Source organism: Ictidomys tridecemlineatus, chromosome 6 (genome assembly GCF_052094955.1).
Source record: "Ictidomys tridecemlineatus isolate mIctTri1 chromosome 6, mIctTri1.hap1, whole genome shotgun sequence".
NCBI lineage: Eukaryota > Metazoa > Chordata > Mammalia > Rodentia > Sciuridae > Ictidomys > Ictidomys tridecemlineatus.
This window is the reverse complement of record NC_135482.1, coordinates 74445643-74467692: the sequence shown is the minus strand read 5'-3', so window position 1 is coordinate 74467692 and position 22050 is coordinate 74445643. Positions and strand designations below refer to the sequence as shown.

General features: G+C 35.0%; 1 protein-coding gene across 1 annotated transcript in view; it reads right to left on the bottom strand.

The window, feature by feature from the left end:
* Cpne8 (copine 8) overlaps positions 1-22050 on the bottom strand; it is a 194583-nt gene that overhangs the window by 143469 nt on the left and 29064 nt on the right. The window contains exons 3-4 of the mRNA XM_078014903.1: positions 21645-21691; positions 2208-2311 (exon numbers count right to left, since the gene is read on the bottom strand). Of these exons, the coding sequence (XP_077871029.1) occupies positions 2208-2311; positions 21645-21691 (151 nt within the window). The remainder of the gene's footprint in view (positions 1-2207; positions 2312-21644; positions 21692-22050) is intronic.

The following is a 22050-nucleotide window of genomic DNA, read 5'->3' as shown; positions in this document are numbered from 1 at the left end:
GGTCTACAAGTCAGTTTCAAAGATTGATGACCAGGCAGTAAGCAGTCTTACACATGTCCTTCTATACTAAAATTTGACTCTGAGTAATTTATCCTCTGAAAGTGCAAACAAAAATTATAAACATGTGTTACAGAAAATTTTTATCAGAGCACATGTAAAAGAAAAAAAATGGAGCAAGCAAAAATGTCCATCAATCAATGTTTAATTAAATAACTTACAGTTCTTTCAAATAATAAAAATTATGGAAGCTTTAAAATGAATGCGGTATATGCATATTCAGTGGCATAGAAAAACATCTGAAAAATTTAAGGTACGGGAATTGCACACGCAAAAGTAAAACCTGCCAAGGTATGCACTGAATTATTTACCTTTTTTTTTTCAATATTGGGATAGCAGGGAATCTTTATTTTTAAATACATATATCACTTAGTTTATAATAAATATTTATTACTTTTAAATGAGAGAATGTAACACAGATGAATAAGAAAGGGAAAGAGAAAAAGAAAAACAGAACAAAGGATCATGAAATAGTGAATGGTTTTAAGATAAAAATCTGAAACTAAAGGGAAAAGTTGAGGAGGTATCATGAGGTATGAGAAAGAACATTCTTAAAAGCAATGGCTATGAAGACCTGAACAAGGGAAGCACATAGCCATCTACATGACTTATGTCTGGTGTTGAGTAACAACACTGTGTGCAACCTCCATGATAAACAGGAAGTCATTACATTGCACTCCAAATTTTCTTCACATAAACCGTATTTTTATTATTTGGAAAGGAGTGTCTAAGAAATAAAAATCAGTGTGAACTTAATAAAGATTGTTTGACAAATATGATGAATACTTGGTACTCTGAAGAAAAGGGGCTGTTAAGAGATGATGCTCAAAAAGAAGCACTACAGGTTATTTACTGCATGCATTTTATTTTATTTTTTGATACCAGGGATTGAACCCAGAGGTGCTTACCACTGAGCAACATCCCCAGCCCTTTTTTATATTTTATTTAGAGACAGAGTCTGGCTGTGTTGCTTACTGAGTCACTGAGGCTGGCCTTGAACTTGCAATTCTCCCGTCTCAGTCTCCCAAACCTCTGGGATTATAGGCATTGCCACTATGCCTGGCTATGACACACATTTTAGAAAAAAATGAAAATGTCTATTAACAGAAAAAAAATCTTATTTTTACATTAGGAGGCAAATTAGGACTTTCTAAAATAAGATATTGGTAGTTTTTATTATTGAAAAAGTATTTATAAATTGTGATAATGGCATACTTAACATTTCAGTTGTTTAAAATAAGACATTTAGCCAGGCACAGTAGTGCACACCTGTAATCCCAGTGGCTCAAGAGGTTGAGGCAGGAGGATCATGAGTTCAAAGCCAGCCTCAGCAAAAGAAAGTAACCCTGCCTTTAAATAAAATACAAAATATGGTTGGAGATGTGGTTCAGTGGTTAAGTACCCCCGAGTCCAATCCCCAGTACCACCTCACATCAAAAAAGATATTTATCTTTTTAAATGGCTGTGATATTTTACAAAGTCCCTTTAAGTATTTTGACATATTAAGCAAATTTTGTAATGTATGATACTCTTCTCTCCTCCCCAATAGATTTCCTTTAATCATATGCAGAAACTTCAACAATCACCAGAGTTTCCCTCTGTGGAACAAAGACTCTAATTAATATACCTTGTAAACAAAGTGACTCCAGGTCTCTGTGGACAGGAATTTGAATTTGAAAATAATAATTTTATATGCTTGATTCACCATCAAAGTAGCAAGAATATTTAAAATATTAAAAATGCTATATCTGCCACCCAGGGTCTTAAAAATACTGGGCTATCAAGAGATAAGAGGAAGGCACAGGTAAGCAGAGATCCATGTACGACACTAAGAAGCTACAGAAAGACATTAGCTATCAAACTGGAGTTTACAGAGAAATTGTAAGAAACTCATTGAGACATCAGAGGTTTGAAAGAATACCCATATTTACTGCCTATTATAGTGAAACTGTTCACTTATTTATTCAACAAGCATGTAGGTGAAAAATCTACAAAATGCAAAGCAGTGTTGGTCTACACTCTGAATAGAATGAATCTACTTTCCTGCCAATATAATCCTATATTCAGGGCAACCACAGGACCCCAACTTATGTTATGAAAATTGTCTTTAAGACTCAATTTTAAAAATTGCAAGTTTGGGTAGAACTTACAAGTCAAAACGAAGATTCTCTCTTTCTTCAAAAAAGTAGTCCAGAATAAACTTCCTTACAAAATCAGGATTCAAAGTATTATCGATCACTTCAGTTCTTCCAAACTGTTGAGAGAGACAGAGAAAGTCAGAGGTTAAAATCAAGCCTCATGTGGTTGATTACTTTAAGAATAATACTTAGTATTGATACAGTTCCTTTAAAACATAAGCATTAAATATCCAAATGACTTGATCAAATAAAATCTTTTATAAAAAAATGATAGAGATCAGATCATCATTCCTGCTTACTCAGGGAAATCAGAAAATGAGCTCTGAGTTCATCAAAAGCTGAACTCCTCCTCAAAATTCATGTGACAGTAACACTTCCTCCCTTGTTTTCTTGAAAGCCAAATCTGTTTCTACTCAAAAGAAGTTATGTGTTCATTAAATTTAAATTACTTTCCTAATCTTGTATATAAATAAGCCAGGCAACACACAGTCTCAATTGGAGGGGTCAAATACTCAGATTTCTCATCTTCAGTATTTATCAAAAACAGTCCTTCATCCGATAGAATTTATCAGCCACGTTTGGGGGAGAATTTTCCTGTGACACATTGATGTCACAAAGATCAGTCATTTTTGTTTTGTTTTTCTATAATTTTTATGGAATCTATAAGCTGAAATAATTCTTGTGTGTTTTTTAGATATGTATTTTACTTTAACTTAGAAAAAAAAACAAGTTTCCACATCTCTCAGCAAATAGAAACCAGGAAAGAAAAATCCATATTAGGTCCTCCCTTTTTCAATGTGAAGGAAGGCCATTAGGCACCACTCCTAAAGACAGAGCACAAACATAAACTTTACAGATCTTTTTGTCCTTGGCTTTTATATTGTTCCCCTCCAACTGCCATGGAATTCTAATGAGGGAATTTTAACCTTAGCTCTTGCATAACATTATGCAATCAAGCATACTGTCTTATCAAAGAAGGAACTTTCATTAGAGTTCAAGGAAATATTATCTTTTTAATAGGAAAAGAGAACAACTGTGCTAATCCATTAAAATGTGAAGGTCAGAAAGTCTCTTAAATTTATTAATAAAACTATAGTATAAAATATTGATAAAGGATTTACTAGGGCAATTACCAAATAGAAGGCCCCCCACCAAAAAAAAAGCACTAATGGACAGAGGGTTATGTCATTGGACAATATTCTATATCAAGGACCAATGTCATACAGACAGGTAATAACTCAGGTAGTTAATCCAACATTTCAAAAATGATGACCGTTTACACTGGACAATGTTAATAATTTCAGGCACCAAGGCATTATGTATTAAGTACTTAGCACTTGTCCTACTTTACTTTAAATCTTTACTATATAATTGCAAGGTAAGTATTATTAATCTCAATTTACAGATGAGAATACTGAGGCAGAGGATATTAACCTAAGCCACTTTGGTTACAATATCTGCATTCTTTCTAGGATTCGCCTCTATTTAAGCACAGAACATATCACATCCTGGGGAAGATCCAACTATGGATCTATCTGTGCTTTCTAATTTTAAGAAAAAGGAATAAGAGAATGTACCTAAATAACCACAGGCTGACAGTGCCACACACATCAAAAGAAGACAGAGGACAAGAGTTTGAGTGTAAAGTAGAGAGTGCCTGGGCCCCCGCAGCCTTCCTACTGCCAGGAGGCGAAGGGTTTCCAAACCTGAGCACAGAGCATCAAACTGGCAAATTTGCCAAATAACACAAGTCTCTCAAACAGAAATTCAGCCAATATCCATATTCCTGGGCACCCAAATCTGTCTTATGAATTTTAACCCAACTCCACACTTAAAGGAAAATTTAGATGACAGAGTGAAATTCCCAGGGTAAGCTCAATTGAATTCCAAGCCCGTAGTTCCCCAGGGACTAAGAGCTTTTTGTTATGGAATACTGATTCATCCGCAATAGGAACAGCTGAGTATGCTCTGGTGAAGACTAATATGTAGCCATTCTGATTTTAGCTAATCATCTGTAAATTACGACTGTATTCATTTTGATGTCTTCTGACACATAATCTGAAACTGCCTTTGAGAATATCACTGGTGACCTTCATATTGCTAGATCCAGTGGTCACTCTATGGTCCGCACTGCACTGCCCTCTCAGCAGCATTTGACATAGCTGTCCACTCCACGCTTTCTGAAGCTGCCTTTCCTGGTTTTCTGGTAGCATACTCTCCTATGCTTCTCTTGTACTACGCAGACTCTCAGGCCTGACATCTCCTGTTTTCAGAGCACAGTTCCAGGCTCTCTTCATCTCTCCATAGTCACTCTTCTCCAGGATATGCCATCTGTTTCCTCATGTTTGAACGTGTCCTCTCCAAAATTGAAGTGCTGCTAGTGTGGTAGCCCCTGGCGATGGGGCCTTTAAGAGGTGGCTGCAGGCTCCTCCCCTATGGGTGGGATTAAGGCCCTTATAAAAGAAGCTTTACAGGGGTGTTCAATTATGGCTTGCCCTCCCACCTGCCACCACCTGAGGTAAGACCCTCACCAGATGCCAGCACCTTGATCCTGGACTTGACAGTCTCTCATGAGAATAAATTTCTCTTCTTTATAAATGACCTAATGTCACATTCTGCTCTAGCAGCACAAATTAGATGAAGACAGTTCTTTTGGCTTTAAATCCCAGCTACTTGATGATAATTTCCAATGTATGCCATCAGCCTAGACTCACCTCCTTACAGATTCACGCATACAACTGCCTTAACTTACATACATGGTTATGTTATAGCCCCCCCAAATTATCATCCAGACATACTTATCTTATATACCCTCCGCACACACACACACTCCTGGTAGTTTCCATGCCTACCTCCTATCAATAAGTGATACCCCTATCCACTTTGATTGCTCAGGTCATATACAGTCATCTATCCTATCTTCTCCTTTCAACCCATCAGCTTCTATCCAACACCACCTCATAAATGACCAATTCCAACTGCAAAACCTACCACACAATTGCCTACTCCTCTCCATATCTCATGTCATTAACTTGAGTTCAAGCTTTTCATCTTTCTCATGGGCTACTTCCAAAAGCCTTCCTAACTCACCTGCTTCTACTCTTGTTTTCCTTCAATTGATCCTCCATACAACATTCAATGTAATGTTTTGAAGAATATAAACATGATCTTGCTTTTTCACTACCCTAGAATTTTTAGTGGTGTCCCAGAGTACCCAAAATAAAATCACGTTGGTCTATAAAACCTGGTTCCTGACTTCCTCTCTGATCTCACATGGGCAGTACATTCTGTTTCCTTGCTCTGGCCTCCTGGCCTTGTGTTAGACTCATTTACACATCAAACCCTTTCCTACCTGGTGGACTCTATACCTGCAAACTCTCTTCCTAGGATGCTGCTAACCACATTCTCTCAGGGCTAACTTTTCTCACTCTTTAAGCCTCAGCATAAGCATCTAGCATGTCAGCATTCCTGCATCTAATCTAAAGTTGGCCCCACTTACCCACATTTAGTTGCATACCAACTTTTTTCCTCCTTCACAAAAGTTACATTTTGGAAATATACATTTACATTTGTTTTATGTTTTCTCCCCTAGGTGACAAGTTCCATGAAGGCAAAGGACATACATATCTGTTTGATTTACACCTGAATAAAAGTGAACAAATGAACAACTAAAGAGTAATAAATCAGAAAGACTATGCAGAGGGGGAAAAACGGTCAAGAGCAATGTATAATACCAATTTTGACAAACTGTAAGTATATCCACAAACACATACATAAAAATAGAAGGTAAATCAGAATGTTATATTATTTTTAATTTGGTATATATTTTTTAATTTGGTATATATTTGGTATAAGTCTTCCCAATTTCCTACAATGGATACATTTTATTTTAAATATCACAATCAAAAAACTTTAAACAATGTTCCTGCTTTTAATTCATTATACTCTGAAAATTGAAAACTGAAAATAATAAGAAATCCACAAATACATTATGACTAGTTCAGCTCATGGGAAATATGTTGGTTCCTTCCCAGAGGCTAGAATATATTAGCTCTCAACCTAATGATTAATCTTTTTGACTTGAAATAAAATTTAGGTCTTAGCTAATATCTTTTATTACTAAATAAAAAATGTCTACTTCTTTAGAAAATACGCAGCTATATAACATTTTGTGCATATCAGATGGGTTTAAAATATTGAAGAGAGACAATTATTAATAATATTTACTGATGATAAATGTACAGAAATAACTACATATGAAAGAATTAAAACTTGTGTCCCAAAAAGTCTTGTTCTGAATATTAACCAATCTAGATTTAGTCAAAAGTATGTACAAGCCTGGTTACAATAATTTCTGACACAATAAAAATATACAAATTAAATTTTACATAATAATATAATATTCAGTTTTCATCATCTAATAATTAGAGAACTGTTTTTTTAATTTACAAAGTATGAAAGCTTTTAGTTATTTGAAAAAACATGCAAACTGTGAGTTTTATTAGAACATAAAACATTGCTTCTTGCAAAACTTTAAGCAAAAAAATTTCATAAAGAACAATTCACAATCAAGTCTTTGAAGGTTTTTCTTTGTTTTATGCTTGAGCTAATCGGATAAATACCTACTTTTCCAATTTAGGAACAAATCTTGCAGAAAATGATAGATTGAAAATATTCCTGATTTCTAAATCAACTAATTGTTAAACTGCTCTAGAGGAACAGTAGTGGAAAGAACAGTCAGTAATTCCATCTATTTATGGCACCAAGTACTTGAGCTGTTTCAAGAAAAATGTTCAGAAGGGTTTAATAAATTGTAAAGGGATAGCACAAACCCCAGTCTCACATTTGATTGTCAACTGAACTGAACAGAAAATGATGTAATAACAAGGTCCTATGAACTAGGACACATCATTAATTTTGCATAATTTTAAATCTTTTTCAAACATTTTTTATAATTGTTTTTAGTTGTCAGTGAACCTTTATTTTATTTATTTATATGTGGTGCTGAGAATCCAACCCAGTGCTTCACACTTGATGAGCAAGTGCTCTACCACTGAGCTACAACACCATCCCACATAATTAAATCTTAATGACATATATAGGATCCTTCCCAGAGATTAGACAAAAGACGAAAATAAACTTTGTAGGGAAAACAATATTAATAAAAGCTATTAAGATTAATTCAAACCAAAATGCTCCATTTAGGACTATAAATATCCCACCTGCATAGAGGATGGCAAGCTCACACACACACACACACAAAAAAAAAAAAAAAGAAAAAAAAGATCTATCTACTCATATATATGCTCATAGAAGTTAAACACACTTCATCAAAGAATTGACAGCCCTCTTTCTTTGGGGGAAAGAGAGGTAGTTCTGTTATGTAATTCATCATGACAGATTTTTTTTCACAAATAAATAATCTGAAATTCATTTTTTTCTAAGATGACATTAAACATCCAAAGACTCTATCTAGATCTTACATTATTATAGGTCAATGAGATGGAACCAAAAATATAACAAATACACAGGAAGAGAAGTACATTTCTTAATATTCTTGGTTAAGACAATGTTTCACATTTAAAAAAAAAACTGCATTTAATTTTTAAGATCTTATTAGGAATTCACCTAAATAATTAACCATCAAAACACATATACTGGGGCTGGGATTGTAGTTCAGTGGTAGAGCACTTGCCTCGCATGGGTGAGGCACTGGATTCAATCCTCAGCACCACATAAAAATAAATAAATAAATAAATAAATAAATAAATAAATAAATAAATTGTATCCATCTACAATTTTAAAATATTTAAAAAAAATACCTTGATCATATCTTTGCATTTTATAGAAAGGATTAAACTCTATCAAGGTTTAAATTATAGTATTATAAAACTACTGAAAACATTTTTGAAAATCAAATCATATTCTTAAAAATAATATTTAAAGGGATTGATTTTCACAAGTTATCACCAGCTATTGATTGTGTGGTTAGAGATATATTTTACTGTATAAAGAAAAAAAAACTACAGACTTAATTTGGGGGAATATGAGTTAGTTTTCTCATATATCAATTAAATATTTATATTTATGAGATTGAACATTTTTTAAATGAATCATGAAGTGCTGTGGCTTGTCCCCCAGAGGCCCTGAACTAGAAACTTGGTACCCAATGTGGCAATGTTGAAGGGGCAGAACCTTTGAGAGGGGAAGTCTAACATAAGGTAACAAGGTCATTGGGGTGGCACCCTCAGGAATGGATTAATATTATCTCAGGAGTGAGTCAGGTCTGATAAAAATGTTAAAAAAAAAAAAAAAGTAATAAGCCTGATGACTCCTGGGTAACTTGCTTCCTTACTTGCGTATATGCCGTCCTATACATGGCCATGTTCCCTGCATACTAGTAAATCATGTTTTAATGCAGCCAGATGTAGCACTATGTTATTAGACTTTCCAGACACCAGAATTGTGAGCTAAATAAACATCTTTTATTATAAAGCATCCAGCCTTAACAATTTTGTTATAGCACACAACACAGATTAATACAAAATTATTTGAATCTTCCAATTATTTTAAGTTGGATTATTTTAATTTATATGATTATCCAAATTCAACTGGTAATAGATTTGAAAAGTGTAAAGTTTGGAGGCAGAGCCCAAAGGTAGCTAAGTTCTTCCAGTATTCCTCTCCCCACAGAACAAACCATCATCTCAAGAGCTAACAAAGCCAGATGACAGATCTTAGTTCTTGGTTTTAGCATAATAAAAAGAACAGATGCATTGAATAAGGCAGGAAGGAAAAAGTTGCCAGTATTATCCCTCCTCCACTCCAAACAGTATGAAGTAAAATACCCCTCAGTTGGAGGAAGGAGAGAGATTTATGACCAAGCCTTAGAATTAAAACCCAGAATCTGGCCCCCATGGTAAAAAGTATTGGGCAGAACCCCACAACCCCTGCCTCCAAGCCAACACCCATGGATAGAGCCACTGGAACTGCTTCAGTCAGGTGACTGACTGCATCCATCCATCCCTCAACCTCAGACAGCAAGGAGGGGACCAAGACTCCACCAGCAGGAGAGCATGGCACTAAAATTAGCAAGGGACTTTGTCATGGAGTTCAGGGCTGGGATCTCTGAAGTGGGAACCAATACTAGGCAGAAACCAAAGGGCCCATATTTAGGCCAGAGCTCACAGGTGGAGCCTGTAGGCCTGCCCCAGCATCAGGCAGAGACCAGCAACTTAGCAAGCAGACTCCACTTTCATCCTGGAGCACATCTTGCCAGTCACACTATGCAGGATCCTGTAGCTCTGAGACTTAGAGGTGACCCTGTTTTATGCCAGACTTGCTGGGCAAAGGACTGTCTATACCACACATCCCCAACCTCAGGCAACTGAGCTCACATAGACATGCCCTAGCACCAGGCAGAGACGCATGCCCTGGTGGGACACACTCATATCTTGGCCTGTAACTCCACCGTCTGTGGCATAGGCTTGGGTGCACCCCTGAGAATTAAATTCTTTGATTAGTGTCAGAGAGACACTAATGAGTGAAAAGATAACATATGAGTGTGTACGATTCACTGGTAAAGGTAAACATTCAGAAAAATTCAGGAGGTTCTTACATTTACATTAGTGCAAAAATCATGTATACCATCGTTAGCATGAAAACTAAAAAAAAAAAAATGCTATAGTTTGGATCTGGAAAGTCTCCTAAAGCCCTATATGCTGAAAGCATGTGCCCAGTTTGTGACACTATTGGAAGATTATGGAATGTTTAGGACATGGAGCCTAGAGAGAGGAAGTGAGGTCATGAGGACATGTCCTGGAAGAGAATTTTGGGACCCCAACCTCTTCTTGTTTCTCTTCAATTCCAAGGCCCCATAAGATGAATAGCTCTCCTATGCCAAATATTCCCACCATGATGTAATACGGGGCCACAGGCCCAAACAACAGGGTCAAGTGATGATGGGCTCAAATCTTTGAAATCATGAGCCAAAATAAATATTTTCCCTTGTTAAGCACATTATCTCAGGTATTTTGTCATAGTGATAGAAAACTGACACAAAACAATTAAGAATACCTCACTAACACACAAAATACAAAAGTAGAAAGATGTAGGGGGTATCAAAAATTCAAAATGTAGGAAGGAAAGGAGTATCACTGTAGATATTTTTATTAATATTTTCTCTCTTTATTTTTTGTTGTTGTCTTTACATTCAAATTATGTTGTGTTATCATTTCAAAATAGTAAGTTATAATCAAAATGTAGATTTTTGTAAGCCTTAGGGTAACCACAAAGCAAAAAGCTTAAACAAACCAAAAATAATAAGAAATGAAAACACACTAATAGAATAAATCATTTAATCACAAGGAAGACAGGAGTTGGGGGAGAAAGAAGAAAGGAGCTCCAACAAAACTCAAAGATAAGTTACAAGATGGCTGTAATATTGCCTTACCTATTAGTAATTACCGTAAAGGTTAATGGATTAAATTCTTTAATTGAAAGACATACAGTGACTGAATGACTAAAAAGACTAAACAACTGTTGCTTGCAAAAAAACTCACTTCTCTTCCAAGGATACACAGGGACTAAGAGAGAAGAAACGGAATAATATATCTCAAGCAAAGAAAATCCAAAAGAAAGTAGAAGTAGCCATAATTCTAACACATAAAAATAAATCTTAAAAGCAATAAAAACAGACAAGGAAGGCTAATACATAATGATTAAGACATGAATTCAGCAAAAGGAAATAATGATTCTAAATACATATGCACCCAATACTGGAGCACCCAAATACACAAACCAAATATGAGTAGAACTAAAGAGATAGAAAGACTTCAACAAGGTAATGGTAGAGGACTTTCACACAACATTTTTAGCAATGGACACATCATCCATAAAATAAACAAGGAAACAGCAGAGTTAAATTATACTCTAGGCCAAAAGGAACTAATAAGGCATCTATAGAATATTTCCTCCAGCAGCTACCGAACACATTCCTCTCAACAGTACATGAAACATTCTTTAGAATCAATCAGATGAGGGGTTCCAAAATTAGTTTCAATAAATTTCAAAACCCTGAAATCAAGCTGAGTACCTTTTCTGATTACAATGCAATATAATTAGAAACTGATAACAGGAAAAAGAAATTAAAACCATACAAATACATGGCAGTTACACAAGTGACACTTGAACAACCAAGGAATGAAGGAAGAAATCTACAAGAAATTTTTTAAATTTCTTGAAACAAATGAACATGGAAACACAATGTACCAAAACCTATGGGACATAGCCAATGCATTTTTAAGAATGAAGTTTACAGAAATCAAGAAAGAAGAAAGATCTCATGTAAACAACTTACCATTGCATCTCAGGGAACAAGCACAACAAGAAAAAAAAATCAAATAGTAGAAGGAAAGAAGTCATAACTATCAGAACAGAAATGAATGAAAAAAATACTAAAAGGACAATACAAAGGATCAACAAAAGAAAGAGATGGTTCTTTGAAAAGTTAAACAAAATTGACAAATCCTTAACTAGTCTGAAGAAGAAAAAGAAAGACACAAACAGAGATGAAAAGAGAGATTTACAACTGACACCACAAAAATACAAAGGATCATTACAGATTATTGTAAACAACTATAGGCCAACAAATTTGATAACCCAGGGGGAATCTAAAAATTACTGGGAAAATACACATTACCAACATTGAATCATGAAAAAATAGAAAACCTGAACAGATCAATAATGAGTAATGAGATTAAGTAATAAAATGTTTACCATCATAGCCAGGACCATACGGCTTCATTTCTCAGTTCTACAAAACATTTAATACATTTATAAATTATTTTAAAATATTGAAGAGGAAGGAATTCTTTCAAACACATTCTAAGGCCAGCATTACCCTAATACTAAAACCAGATGAGAGCACACATAGAAAAAGAAAGCTACAGGCTTTCCTTAATGAATATAGATGCAAAAATTCTGAACAAAATACTAGCAAACTAAATTCAACAGCACAATAAAAAAGACTATTCACCATGATTAAAAGAGATTCAACCCAAGTATGCAAGAATGGTTCAATCCCTTCATTTATTGTGACATAACATAAAAAAAACAGACAAAACTATGATCACCTCAATTGTTACAGGAAAAGTACTGGATAAAATTGTAACATCCATTCATGATAAAAACTCTTGAGTAAACTAGATTTAGAAGAAATATGCTACAATATAATAAAGGCCCCGTAAAACAAATCAACAAGTAACATAATACTGAATGGAGAAAAATGGAAAGCTTTTTTTGCAAGATTTAAAACAAGATAAAGATGCCCACTTATGCAACTTTATTCAAATTCTAACCAGAGCAATTGAGTCAGGGAAAGAAATAAGAGGCATCCAAATTGCCAGTTTGCAGAAGACGTGATCCTACATGTAGGGAGCCCAAAGACTCCACCAAAAATTTAGAACTAATAAATGAGTTCATCAAAGTTGTAGGATACAAAATCTACATATGAAAAGCAGGAGTGCTGTTACACCAATATTGAATAATCTGAATAGAAATCAATCCTTTTTATAATAACTACCAAAAAATACTCAGAATAAATTCAATCAGAAAAAGTATAAAACAAAAACTATAAAACACTGATGAAAGAAATTGCAAAAGACCCCCCCAAAATGTAAAGAAATCAATGGCCATGATTTATAAGAATTAATATTATTAAAATGTTCATACTATCTAAAGCAAACTATAGATTCAGTACAGTCTCTTTTGACATTCCTCACAAGTCTATTAAAAAGTTCTAAAATTTATATGGAACCACACACACACACACACACACAGAGAAATCTTAGGCAAAAAGAATAATATTTTAAAACTATATAAATCTGACAGGGATTGATAATCAAAATATAATGAAGGAATATGATGCAGTATAATAGAGGCCATATAAAATAAATCAACAATAGCATAATACTGAATGGAAAAAATAATCAAATATAATCAAAATATAAAGGGTGTTTCTAGATAGATAAAAATTTAATAGCAAAAAAAAATAATAACTCAATTACCAAATGGGAAAATAGGCATTCCTCAAAAAACGACATTCATATTTTCAGGTATATGAAAAAATGTTCAATATCACTAATCATAAGGGAAATGCAAATTAAAACCAAAATGAGATACCATCTCATTCCAGTAAGAAGGGCTATTATCCAACCAAAATACTATAGAGACAGCAAGTGCTGGTGAGGCTGTGGAGAAAATTGAACCCTCACACTCTGTTGGTGGTCATGTAAATTAACAATGCCATTAAGGAAAACTGTTTGGCAGTTCACCAAAAAAAAATTAAAGCTAGAACTACGGCATGATCCAGCAATTCCAATTCTTGGTATATACATACAAAGGAAATGCATGTAGAATTGAAGTATCAGCTCTGCCATGATCACTGCAGCTCTATATTCACAACAGCCAAGAAATGGAAACAACCTAAGTGTCTGTCAACTGTTGAATGAATTTTTAAAAATATGGCACATATATACAGAGGAATATTATTCAGCCATTCAAAAGAAGGAAATCCTGATATTTGTGACTACATAGACAGAATTGAGATCATTTCGTTAAATGAAATAAGCAATGCACACAAGTACTGCATGATCTAATTCATTTGTGGAATGTTAAAAATTGATCTCACAGAAATTAAGAGTAATGGTAGTCACCACAGGCTGGGAAGAAAGGAAATGGAGAAGTTAATCTATGATACTAAGTTATAGTTGTATATCTATCATACAAATGAACAAAAGGGTGTTTCTAGATAGCAGTTATGTATACAATATATCAAACAGCGGAAGAAAGAATTTACAAACTACAGCATGAAGAAATAAAGGTTTCAGGAGATAAATATATTCAACCTGATTTAAACCTTACACTATGCACACATGGATCAAAACATCACATTACGCCCATTAATATGTTTGATTTTTAAAATTAACTTTTAAAAATTTTTATGTACCAGTTAAACAAATTTAATTTTTAAAAAATTCTTTGATGTTTTTTGAATGATATAAAGGAAAAGACAAGGACCATAAGAAAGATATAAAAGTGAATTTCAAAGGTGCAAAGTGGAAATTTTATTTGTAAGGTTAGAAAAGATTTACAAGGAAAAATAACAATTCAGCTGAAGTATTAAGAATTTCCCCATCCTTCTTCAACATGTGTGTGTGCACATGTGTGTGCTTCTCAGTCTGTAGATGAATGGGTGTTAAAATAGCTCCATGTCAATGAAATAATGCAACATCAAACTATAGTAGAATGGTTTGCTCTAAACTACAATCACTGTGGTTTGTAAACAACTTCAGCTTGCTTTCTTTCATTACATACTAAGTCAGGGAATCCAGAACCAACTCAGTTATTATAAATATTTAAAGGTAATTCACAAAGTGGATTACTTATAGATAACTAAAATCTAACTCAAAGAAGTTAATTGCAATATTTTCTGAATTTCTTGAAGCGTGCCCTTAAAAATGTTACTTCACTATATCCACTTGCCATAAGAGCTTTTCAGACTTTCATAATTCATGGCATTTAAGTATCATTTCTAGTTCTGACATTATTATGCACTGAAAATCATTTTAGTTTTAAAAGATCCATTATTTCAAAAGCTTTTCATAATTCACAATCATAATAAATAGAATTTATTAAAGAAAAAGAGGTGATTCTAATAGTGACAGGGGTAATTTTAAAATTGCAGGTTTCAAATACAGATTAATTTAAAATAATTTCTATTTCATTATTTGGAGCTTTTTGTTTCATATTTCTAGCTCTTTTTTTCACTCCTCTACCCCTTACTATGTAAAATTAATTTATCTTGGAACACAAAATCTGATGTTTCTATGTGCTTTCCCACAGCACATCTGAATTCAAATAAAAACACAATCACTATGTTATTAGGATAATATTGATACATAAATCAGTAAATTAATTTTATAGATATACCAAGATTGCTGAGAAAATTCTCTCTCCCCCCCTCTGTGTGAATATATATATATATATATATATATATATATATATATTCCTTGTGATAAAAACACTCTATTTAAATTTCAGTTGCCACTCCAGCTACACATTTGGCACCCACTAAATGCTGGTCTAATTGATAAATGTGTATTTTTTAATAAAGTACCCAAAATTTCCCAGTCTGAAATATCACAACTAATTTTCATCCTTATAAAATAATGTTTAATACATAAAAGGTATTTGGAAAATTGATAAAATGATTAGGGAACTCTTTTTAAACTCCATAACATCATAAAACAGACACTAGCAAGGATATCAAAGCTGAGTCCATCTTCTTCCTGATGACTGGATGTGGCCCCTCTATGAACACTGCTTGTAACAAATGGTACCTCCATTATAGTCCCTAAATACGGTTCCAGGAAACTCATTCTACTTTGAGAGGCTCTATGTGCTAAAACGTTCTTCCTCATGAAGGACTAAACATCACCTCTTTGTCTCTCCAACCTTTGGATCAAATTTTCTTTTTTTTTTTTGTTTCCTCCTAAACAGTATCAAGTTAGCCTAGCCCCCCTTACTAATGACAATATTCTAAGAGTTTGAAGACAATCATTTGTGACTACTCAGTCTCCACATTTTTCAGAGTAAACTTTCCTTTATTCACATAGCAGAGCTTCTATCCCTTACTGCAAGATGGTAATCTTCCTCCAATACATACTTGGTTTTTGGTTTTAATTTTTTCCTTTTTTTGGTAGTACTGGGGATGAAAACTAGGGGAACTACTCTACCACTGAGTTTTGAGACAGCATCCTGCAACAATGGCCAGGTTGGCCTCCAACTGGTGATCCTCCTGCCTCAGCCTCCCAATCACTGGGATTACAGGTATATGCCAAGGCATCTGGCCATACTTGGCATTTTGATGGACTAAAAGATAGAACTGAAAAAGTAACATTCCAAATTTTCTCCCACCAGAGCAAAATACAACAGTATTACTTTGAATCACATGTAACTGCCAACACTCAACCACTTTTGACCTACAAAAATGACAATTTCATATGGTTCCCAATAACAGTATTATCTTCCTTGATGTAGAGCAATGCACATCCATCAATGCAGCCTCAGATTGCATTAGCTTTTTAGCAGCTGTGTAACACCACAGCTTCAGATTAGGTTTGAGGCCAAGTAAATCCCATAGGTCATTTTCCCATCAACTGCTGAGCTTGTGTAAAGAATTTTATAAAATTATATACTGTAGAAATTTACTTACCTGTCACTTGCTATTTTTTTTTCAAGGCAAGTCATTTAATCTCTTGGAATCCCAATGTATCTTTAATGATATAATGCTTCCTAGGTACCAGATACTGTTATCAGTGGTTCCCATTTCATCGTCAGAACAAACATACAACATAAAATCATTATCATCCTCCCTCATGTTACAGATGGGGAAACAGAATCACTGAGAGATGCAGTGCATGGCTCTCAAACAAAGAAAACTGTCTTTCTCAAAATGTTTAATGGGGACTACCAACAAATGTGGTATATTTCACTTTCTCCTCCCTATGTCTTCCCCAGTAAATTCCTTTAATTGCTAAATGCTACATGATGTTTATCTCTTGCATCTGGCATGTTTTTTTCTACCCTTCCATACTGTTCTCTCCTTCTGGAACACATTTAACTCTTTTGAAACTCCATTGAAATCACCTCTTCATTGTTAATATGGTATAAATATGCACCACCACCACCACCACCACCACCTCCCCAACACAAAATTCCTGGGCTGGAAACTTAATCTCCAATGCAGCAGTGCTGGAAGCTGGGACTTTCAGGAGATGATTAGGTAATGCTTTCACAAATCGATTAATGCCATCATCTCAGGGGAGGGTTCATTATGGAGTGAGTAGGTTCCTGTAATACGAATAAGTTCATGAGTTCATCCCTCCTATTCTCTTGCCCTTCTACCTTCCACCACTGGATAATGCAACATGAAGGCTCTCTCAAGATGTGGGCCTCTCAGCATTGATCCTGGATTTCCCAGTCTCTAGAAATAAAAGAAATATTTTTTTCTTATAAATTACCCAGCCTGTGCTATTCTGTTATAGCAACACAAAATAAACTGGTGACTCTCCATCTCCATCTCCTGCCCATTTTATACAATTCGGGTCCTATTGCTCATCATCTTCTCCATGTTTACTTTATTTTCAGTATCCAGTTTGAGTATGATTTCCTCTTACCAACTTTCTACTGCAACAAAATATCCTGTTTTCTTTGTTTAAGTTTAATAATATGCCACTTTTAAAAAAGAAACTTCTTCCTACTTGAATTTCTTTCAGATTGAACTAAAGAAAGTCATAGTAAAAGGCCAAAATCTGAGACAAAATGTCCTTCCATTTCTAAAACCAGACTGTAATGGTTGAGATCAGATTAGCAATGGTGCATAGGAGGCTGGCCTCATGGTTCTGGAGCCAGTCAGTCTGGGTTAGGATCTTCACTCTATCATTTACAAACAAGTAAATATGGTCAAATTACTTAACTTTTCTGTGTTTCTGTTTCCTCATTCATAAAATAAGGATTATCATAGTTTCCAACTCTTAAAGTTGTGGTAAAAACTAAATTAGTCAATATATGTTAAGGGCTTGAAACAGTAGTTAGCCATTACTATGATGAAAGAACTTGTAAGTTATGCAAGAAACTTACATTTCACTGCTTAAGGAATAGGAAATTTTTCAAGCAAGGAGTTCATCCTGTCCTTTACCATTCAATAAGAATGAGATCCTTGATTCAGTTTTGAAACATTTTCTATAGTTCTTTCTGACAAATCTCCTTATCTAATGAAGTTTCAAATTACCCCCTCATTAGGGAGTTGCATTGACCCAGATGCCCGGTTCCTTTCTTGGTTTCTGAAGTAATACCATGTTCTGAACACTCCTGGTTTAGTCTAAGCCTCCATGCAGCCTGGTACCTCTGCCAGTCAGAAGTTCCCTATTGGACTGTCCCAGGCCTTTGAGAAAGAGAACTCAAGAGTGAATGATAAGAGACAGTGTGACCTTCAGGAGGAAAAATCAAAGGAATGAAAAGAAAGATGAACAAGAGACAGACCAGGAAAATGATGCAACAAGGAAGACAAAAGGCAACCTAAATCTGAATAAAGGGCAAGGCTTGTATGAGAGTTATTGTTTCGTTTTTATTCATGAAGGAGAATTCACAGTGCTGGGTAACTGACTCAATCACAAGTGGGGAGGAAGCGAGGACAACTATAAAAACTGGTTTTATATTTTGGTTGATGATGTTATTGACCATATCTGTAGCAAACACGAAGCAGACATAGGGTAGGGAAGAGGAGCTGACTTTTGGATATTTAGAGTTCAAGGTAAATACCAAACAACAATACAGCAATGTGCAAAAGCAATTAGATATGATGCTTTTGGATAGTAAACATCTCCCAAAGGCCCATAAATTAAAGGCTTGATCCCCAGGGTGGTGCTACTGGGAGGTGCTAGGGCTACTGAGGTGTAGCCTGGTGGAAGGTCTTGAATTCAATGGAGACATGCCCCTGAGGGTCTTGAATTCAAGGGAGACATGTCACCATGTAATCCCTCAATCAAAACAACAGGGCCAAATAATCATGGACTGGAACCTTTAAATCTATGAGCTAAATTGAATCTCTTCATAAATTAATTATTGCAGGTCTCTGTTAGAGTAACAGTAAATTAACTAATAAAAAATTGGTAATAAGAAGTGGCATGATCTTTATCACTACTACACATATGATGATGTAGAGAAGCCTTTGGAATTGGTTTACAGGAGAAATTTGGAAAAGTTTAAAGAAGCAAGCTAGAAAAGACCTAAAATGCAATAAGTGGTGCTTCATTGGGTGATTCAGACCAGAATGCTAATAGAGATGCAATAGTAAAGGCTATGCTGATGAGGTTTTAGACGGAAAAAAGGACTGCACTGGAATTTGACCAAAGACTATTGTTGTTACGACATGACAAAGAATTTAGATGCTTTTTGTCCATGTCCATGTGGGAGGCTAAGTTTATAATGAACTAGTTTATCTGGCAGAGGAAATTTCAAGGCAATAAAGCATTCAAATTGCAGCATAGGTAGTATGGGCTGCCGATAACCAAATTTAAAGTAAGAATCAGATACAAAGAGGAGCAGAGCAGAAAATTTTAGAAAATTTGCAGTTTGGCCAGAAAAGGAGACACATTTTTAAAAAACAGTGCCAGGATTAACACTGATAAAAAGAAGTCTCTGCACTGGGATAATAGGAAAGATCTTTAAGGGACATCTCAGAAATATGCAAGGCCATCCTAGGAATCACAGGCCCAAAGGCGCAGAAATGCAAATTTGTATTCAAGCCTTTCTTTTAAGAAGAGAGTCCCTGGGCACCCTCTTCACCTAGGATCCACTAGGGAATCATTTCCTTATGGTTAGTCATCAGGTTGCTAAAAAGCCACTGCAATCATAGTACAAATAGGCCCAGGTACAGCTCAAGCTGGTGCAAAACCCTGATGTCACCTACACAAAGCTAGTTTTCCAGGTATGCAGAATGCAAACATAATGGAGTCAGAGAAGCTTCACCAAGACCTGAAATGAAAGCCTGAGGCAAGACAGTGTTCTGCAGGTTCAAAGTCCTATAAGCTGCGGTGACAGGGCAATGCATAGAACTGTAAGACAAAGATCAAGCTGTAACAGAGACCCCAGGAAGTTACTGATGCCAGCAACATGCAACATTCATCAGGGAAAAGAGCAGGCAGCAAGCAGAGCCAGCCCAAGACAGAATTTTTTAAGAGGAAAGGTTGATTGTAGCCCACATGGACAGCAAGGCCATAGGGCAGGGGACTGGCCAAGTCCTTGGGAGCCTACATCGTGCAACAAGCTGTGAGATGTGGAGATTTCAAATTTAATGTTTTTGCTCTGATAGGTTTCATTCAGTCTTGCTTAGGTACAATTTCTTTCTACTCTTCTATTCTTCCCTTTAGAGATGGGAATGTTTACCCTGTGCCACTCCAACCACTGTATCTTGGAAATATGTAACTTTCTTTATAATTAATTCCTGATAGGGCCCAAAGTGGAGTGTGCCTTATATCTCAGAGGAGATTGGACTTAAACTTTTGAGAAATGGTGAAACAGAAATCTGCAAGGCCATACAGATTTTTGATTTTTTTTTTTTTTAATTCTTAGGGATGGACTAAATGCATTCTTCATTATAAGATGGACGTGAAGTTTATCAGACCAGGGACAGGGATCTTAAAGTTCCCCCAAAGGCCTATGTGTTAAAGGCTTGGTCCTCGGGATGGCCCAATTGGAAAATGGTGCAACTTTTGGGAAGCAGGGCCTAGTGGGAGGTGTTTAGGTCAATGGTGGTTGAAGGGGATTATGAAAGGCTAGCTTCTTCCTCTCTCTCTTTAGCTTCCTGGCAATGAGGTGAGCATTTTGCTCTATCATGTATCCCCCACATGATGTAATGCTTCATCCAAAGCCAAAGAGCCAACCAACCACAGACTGGAACTTCTAAAACTGTGAGACAAACTAATCACCTTCTTTCTTTAAGTTGATCATCTCAGGTATTTATGATAGTGGTGAAAGCTGACTAACATAAGAATCTTGTGCTCAGTATCCCAATGGCTACCAACTTATTACCAGTAGCAACAAGTTTTGAATTGTGTCTTCTACCCCAGTTATGATAATAAATTACAAAGATCTACTCTTACCCTCTAACTCACAATTGAGATGCACTGATAACATGGTTGATACAAAGCAATCTGTGAGAACAAATAGCACAAATCTCTGTAGGAAACTCTACCCAGAAACAAACTCCATTAAAACAATGCACTCTCTTCCTGAAATAGCCAGAAACGACAGATACATGGAATGCCTCATGTTTTAACATGCACCCACCCTCCAGGGATCACCTTTCTATTCAAACTTGGAGATGCACTAGAAAATAAATGAATGAAAATGATAGTTCAGCCTCTGCTTTTGCTTCATTAAACAGCATTAGTTGTATTAGGATACTAAGTGCCTACTTTATTTTTAAACAAATAACTGGTAATAGTCATGTGATATTTGATATCAAGCACTACACAAAACACTTTTATGTGGAATTTTATAAAAATCAGTTGACCTTTGAATGGGAGACTAAGTTAACATACTTGCAGGAGGAATCATGTGAAGTAAACTATAATAAAACACTAGGCTTACGCAAGCCAAAGTCTCAGGTTTAGAATGTTTCACAAGCTCATAAATAAGCTAAACAGTCATAAGCATTCAGTAATATTAAAAACTATGATGCAAAGATAGCTGTTATAAAATGAAAGACAAAATCTTTGGACTGAAAAGACTTAAAAACAGGGACGTTCTATTACGATTAAATTGTTAAAATATAGCTTATACTATATCTTCAAGAACAGTGATTTTTTAAAAATACTGTCTTACCTCTCTCCATTCTTTATTTCCAACTCCTTGTACATATAAGACACAAACTACAAAAGATAAAAAAAAAAATACATATATAAATTTCTCTTATAAACACCAGATGGAAATGCATAGAATTTCCTTTTCAGTGGTCCAAAAGCTACAACACAATTAAATGCCTAACTCCTAACCTTACCCTGGCAAGAAAATTACTAGTCAATCATCAAATGATTAAAAATTATTTGAATGAATCAGAGAACAAACTATATCAGACCTTTGGAATTTGATATGCATACAAACTTGACATGTAAAGAACACTATAATTATTTGCTAATAAAATCTTTATTTCTATTACATACAGATGTAGGCAAATTTTCAAACTATAATTTACTAATTTGAAGTATAAGTCAAATTTCTTCTAAGATAA